This window comes from Eumetopias jubatus, unplaced genomic scaffold (genome assembly GCF_037043125.1).
Source record: "Eumetopias jubatus isolate StellerSeaLion01/CBP00866 unplaced genomic scaffold, mEumJub1_p1.0 scaffold_11, whole genome shotgun sequence".
NCBI classification, from domain to species: Eukaryota; Metazoa; Chordata; class Mammalia; order Carnivora; family Otariidae; genus Eumetopias; species Eumetopias jubatus.
The window spans coordinates 111,700,335-111,706,334 of NW_028274817.1; the positions used below are offsets into that span (position 1 = coordinate 111,700,335).

At 48.5% G+C, this 6,000-nt stretch overlaps 1 protein-coding gene across 4 annotated transcripts in view; it reads left to right on the forward strand.

The window, feature by feature from the left end:
* SH3KBP1 (SH3 domain containing kinase binding protein 1) overlaps positions 1–5,504 on the forward strand; it is a 324,977-nt gene extending 319,473 nt beyond the window's left edge. For all 4 annotated transcript variants that reach the window (XM_028122625.2, XM_028122626.2, XM_028122628.2 and 1 more), the window contains 3 exons: positions 22–296; positions 3,370–3,433; positions 4,433–5,504. In XM_028122625.2, the coding sequence (XP_027978426.1) occupies positions 22–296; positions 3,370–3,433; positions 4,433–4,474 (381 nt within the window). In that variant the 3' untranslated portion in view covers positions 4,475–5,504. The remainder of the gene's footprint in view (positions 1–21; positions 297–3,369; positions 3,434–4,432) is intronic.
* The last annotated feature ends 496 nt before the right edge of the window (positions 5,505–6,000 follow it).

The window sequence follows — 6,000 nt, forward strand, 5'->3', positions numbered from 1 at the left end:
CTCTGCCTTCCCTCATCACAGGTGTCCGACAACAAAGCATCCCTGCCGCCCAAGCCAGGGACCATGGCTGCAGGTGGTGGTGGTGGTGGGCCAGCCTCTCTGTCCTCGGCAACATCCTCCCCCCTGTCATCCTCTTTGGGAACAGCCGGACACAGAGCCAACTCCCCATCTCTGTTTGGCTCAGAAGGAAAACCAAAGATGGAGCCCACGGCCAGCAGCCAGGCGGCCGTGGAGGAGCTAAGGACGCAGGTCCGCGAGCTGAGGAGCATCATTGAGACCATGAAGGACCAGCAGAAGTGAGTGTCTGGGGCCCCTTCTTCGTCCACCTCCCAAGTTGCTCTCTGCTGGGCCAGGGCCTCATTCTGCAAGCCTGGGTCTCTTGCCTGCCCGAGTGGGTGGCCCGCTTCCCCAGGGTGGTGACAGCAGGGGTGAGATGGGTTTGAACCTGAGAGGCTTCATTTCACTCAGCTCCTTGTGTAACCAGATCTGCTGCATACGGGGAGGGCACGGGCTGGCCACGGGGCATACGGCAGAGTCACTTACCAGGACTAATGCACTCAGCAGGCTGCTAAAAAGAAAGATCTTTAAATCCCCATAAAATACAGTATGTGCATCTACCACTTCCTCATAAGCCTGACAGCCAGCTTTTCCTCTAGCACCAGAAAAATCGCAATTTCTTCAGTTAGCTGTCTGATGAAGTAATTGACTTGCATTTAGGGGCTGAAATGGATGACAGAGATATAGGGAATCTTTAAACCCAAGACTTTACACTCAGCAAGATGTTCTCCCCATGAGACGCAGGGCTCTAACCATGCACGCCTACACACGCTCTCCACATCCCCTGTCCTCAAGGAGCACTTAGATGAGGAGAAAGACCTGTAAGCAAAAATAAAGAGCACACATAAATATTACCCAGGATACTGTATGTGGTGACAAAAACAGTAAAATGGTTAGAAGTCAGGAAGTTCTTGTCTGAGTAAACTGAGGCTCAGAGTTTAGGGAACAGTTAGCTCTTTCTTGGAGGAATTGGGCAGGGGAGGTATCTATAGAGGTGTTTCCTGAATAGGATTTTGGAAAACGATCTAGGATCACCAAGAGCAGAGCTGTGCAGCAGACGGAACAGTACAGGTAGGGTCCCGGGCACAAGGAGCAGCCCTGGTGCCTGGCCTCCTGGATGGGGAGGTCCCAGGGCAGTGGTGGGCGATGGGCACCTGCCACCCTGCATGGGGCTAGAGGGCCCTGGTATATCTTGTGGCCAGATACTTTGGGGAGTATTGGGTTAAACGTAGTTGATGTCTTATCTAAAGGACAGCTCAGAGAGCCTTCGCTCTGCATCGGGAAGATGGAGAGAATAATGTACGCTATTTTTCTGAAACATACCTTTTCTCTAGAGCACCCTAGGACAAGGGTTATGAGGAACTCACTTTGAGCGCCATGGCTCTGTTCAGGTTCTGCTCCACTCCACCTGGGAGGTGCCGTATGAAATTGGGGCCTCCTGGCCTAACCCCCCACCGGGAAGGTGCCCATCACATAAGTATGCAGAATCAGCAGGATGGAGCTACAGAGGCTCTCTCAGGGCCAGCCAGCTGCCTATCACTCCTGAAAGTCCCCAGCTCTTCTCTGCTTCTGCAGGTTACAGGTTTGGGGAACCACAGGCCCCATCCATATCCAGGTGGCATGTGTCTCCTGCCTAGACAGTGATCCCATGGCCCCAGGACATCCCAGAGCACTGGTTCTCGGCCTTATGAAGAGGACCATCATTGGGTCAGACCAGCCCGGATCCAGGGCTTCAGCCCTTTGGATCCTCTGAGAGGGATCGGGAACATCAGAAATGGTCCGTGCTTGCCTCAGAATGAAGACACACCAGAGCTTTGGGGCCTCTCCACCCTGCGCTCCTACCCACTGTGAAGCCGGGGCATAGTTGCCCATGACTGTCCCTCCCCAGCCCATGTCTTCTTGAATCGACATGTCAGAGAAGCCCCTGTCCCATGCCTGCCTCTCACAGCCATCCTGTCCAGGGCCACTGAGTCCCTAAAACCTCCGGCCCTAGGTCCCTAGCTCTAAGTGTCCCTTCCGTCCCAGTCTTCAGTGGAAGTCTCCCCTGACTCCCCTCCTCCCCACACGTGCCACTCCTCCCCTCCGTGCTCCTGCCCTGGCTCTTTTCCAGCAATCCCCCCATCTTCCTTCCTCCTTGCAGGCTCAGGCCCTTTTTTGCCAGTTCAAGACTTAGTGGCTTTATTTGCCCTGGGCTTCCCCAACTGACTCCTCCGACCTGCTGCACTCAAGGCTCTGCCTGCCCTAGTCTTTCTGGAATCATGCTATCTACTTAGGATCTCAGCTACTTCTCTCCTGAGCTCTAAGTAGAGCCCGCTGACATAGAAGTGCGTGGCATGGGCTGGAGTAAATACAGTAATGAATCACAACCCGTTCGTGTCCGGGAACCCGGTGTGTTGGCAGCTGGGCCGGGTCACTGAGCCACGTACAGGGACTGTCACGGGGCTCATCTGAAGTGAGCAAATGCAATATAACTGATACCTTAGTTAGTATAGTGTCTCTGGAGTCCTTGTTTTTTGATGTTCCTATCCAGTTTGTAAAAATGTACATGTAAAATGGAGCGTCTGCTACCCTAAAATACAATACAGTTCTCTGACTGGAGTGGCGATGGTTGCAGTGTCCTAAGTAGAGAGTCCTGAGTTTGCAAGATGATTAACTTCGTTCCACTTCATTATTTAATGTTGTAAAGGGCATTAGACTGCGTGTCCTAACTCATGTCTACTTTCTCTGTGACATGAATACCATATAGTTAGTTCAGCTATTTTAACTCCAAGATTTCAAGTGTTACTCTTTGTAAGATTTTGTGGGAATCCGTGAAAACATACCAGTAACCTTTTGTTAATTTAAAACTCTGTGAAAGTAGAACATACGTGGGGTGACAAAAACGTCTGCAGTCAAAATCATTATGTAAATACATTTAAAGACCAGTGATTCTATAACAAAGGGCCAGCGACAGGGAAGGCGACAGAATCTGAGCCTGGATATCTGGAGTCTAGCCACTGGGCAAGTCAGGCCACCTCTCTGGCCTCACTTTCCCCATCTTCTCCTTTTAGGAGAAGCTTGGACTAATGGATCTCAAGGGTCATTCCAGAACTCCTGTTTGATGGCCACATATTTGGGGGACCCAGAAATTAATAGCGAGCCTTTCTGTCTGCAGTAAATGCCAAGCAATAGCAGTGCAAAGAAAGAACATGATGTTGTGTCCGTGTGTTCGTTGTAAACGGCTCAGATGGATTTTGTATTGGTTAGAGGCTTCTTATCTCTTATTGCAGAAGTCTGGGCTTTTGTTTAATTTCATGGCCATTTGCTTTTCAGACGAGAGATTAAGCAGTTACTGTCCGAGTTGGATGAAGAGAAGAAAATCCGGCTTCGGTTGCAGGTGGGTCCCTCGGGGTCCTGCTGCCTCGAGAGAGGCTCAGTCAGGGGTGGGGGCCGTCTCAGGGCTTCATCTTGAAAGTAGATGATTGTTACTTCTCTGCAGATTCAGATGCGCTTCCTGTGGCCATTTTCTTAGAACTGTGTAGGCTCACTTCTCATCCTCTCCTGCCATCCAGGAAGTCTTGGGGAAGGGAGGCATGAGTCAATGTGCCCCCAGTTGGGTTTCTCATTTGGAATTTATCTGAAACATCTCCTCTGTGGAAAGTTCCCTCCAATTTCCAAAGGCCACACTATGGTAACTGCCAGAGGGCATGGTGCTGGGGGGACTGCTTTGCCAGCTGGCTTCTGTCATTGGAACTCCAAGGACCACAGCTGTCCACACTCGGCACTTGCTTTTCATCTCTTTACTTCTCACCGAGAGCCATGTCAGTCCTGCCAGGGCATCAGAGCCCTGTCCCCCGCCATCCCCTGAGCCAACTCAGCCGTTACCAAATGGCAGAGAATATGCAGGAGTTGCAAAAGGCTGAAGGCAGACTTTGAGCTTTCATCTAGCTGGTGTCCTTGGTGGTGCCTGAGACCCATGCTGCTTAAAGAAAGGATAGGTAACCGCTTCTCATCACTTTGGGGGTGCCGATAGACACCTGCTTGGGCCCGACCAGAGCTGCCTTCCAACACCGCTAGGTGGTCCAGCACGTTGGGACAGCCCGCTCTGCCCCCTGGCCAGGACCCTGGAATTCTTGCTGCTTCTGACAAATTTTGGTTACTGGGAGCCTGAGAAGGCACACACCCACCATTTCCTAGCGTCTGCGTGCCCGTTCTTTAGGTTTCTGTCACTTCTGGCCTCCGTCTGCTCGTCGTTCAGACATCACTTCACCCATTCCACCTTGAAAAGTGTGAAGTTGATTATTTTCTTTCATTCGACCAGGTTGATTATCTTTCAGCTTCTCCCAAACCAGCGAACTCATTATGATTTTGTTCGGCTCTTGTTTTTCCTTTATAGATGGAAGTTAATGACATAAAGAAAACTCTTCAATCAAAATGAATACTTGATAAATGAAATGTCACATTATTCATCCTGAGTCCAAGACTCAAATTTTCCGCCCCAGCCAAAATAACCTTGTGCCAAAAGATTAAAGGTTTGCCTCCACGTGTCCCTGTTTGAAAGATTAGCACAGAAGTCTTCATAGCACAACACAAATTCCATCCAAGAGGATACCCTTCCCCGTGGTCTAATCCTGGGCATGGCACTGGTTGTGACTTAGAGCAAATTGTGCTAAAGGCTTTTTTACTATGAGATCTCATGCGAAACGAAAACTCAGGCAGTTTAGTCCATAGTGGTACTATTTTGATGATATTTTCCATTAATAAAATGTAATTTCAGATTATTCGTTTACAAGCTTTATAATTTTATGATTTTTTAATCGTGTTTTGTCACAGATTCTCCCAGTGTCTGTATTACACATAGTCCAGAGCGAGCGTGCCATTCTTTTGCTTCAGGCAGAAAGCTGCCTCGCTTTGTGTCCCCTCTAGGATTCTATTACATATGCAATTTTAGGTCCTACCCGTCCCTTCCCCTGCCAGCCAACCCCGCCACCATAAGATAAATTTTAGCTTATATATGATGGTATATTTACAAAAAAGAGAAAGAGAAAACCTGGTATTTGCAATGATCTGTGCCTTCTTTTTACCACCCTCTTGATTGGAGCTTTTGTGATGCAGCTACCATGATTCCAAAACAAAACAAAACAACAACAACAACAAAAAAAAAAACACCTTTTTTTTTTTAAAGCCACTTCTCAAAGTCCACTAGAGGCCACTGTCTTCAAAGCTTCTCTCACCTAGCCAAAGGTCCCAAGAGGAGACAGCTGTGAAGTTGGGCGTGCTCGGTGGTACCCGCAGTGACGTTTAAGTTCTCCTAGTTGTAGGTTGTTCATGGAACTAGAAATGTCACCCCTGCTTGATTTTTCATCAGCCAAGTTAAACCCCTGCTTCCTGTCCTTTGCACCTTTTGCGTGAACAGAATATGCATTATGAAAGCAAAAATAAATAAACGTAAAATGCAATGAAAACAAGGGGGGGAAGTTGTGTTATTTCCTGCACTGGGTTATCCGTGTGTGCTCTTGTTCAAACTGTATTCACATAATGTCATTTGCCTTGTTCTCTTGTAACCCCTTCCTCAGGTCCAAGAGAATGGGGGGGGGGGACAGTTTTGTTGAAGTGTAGCCATTGGATCTTTCTTGCATTTATGGAATTGCTTTTTCCGCCCCAAAGAAACTGGTGTTTGCCCATCCGCTCTATCTCTGTAGCAAATGAACAGCTCAGCCTTAGACTATGTAACTGTTTCCTCATCCTTAGCTGAAAATAAGGGGGCATACTGTATTGCAAGATTGTTGGGGGTGGGGGGTGGGGGTGGTCCCTTCCGGGCCCCGGAAGATGTTTTACGTGTTTCTCAAAAGCTGCTTTGTCTATATCCTGAGTTTTAGAGCAAAAGTACTAAATATTAATGGATTTGCACAACCACAAAGAATGAGAATTGATAACACGGAAGGAGTAATGCAAAAAAGAAAT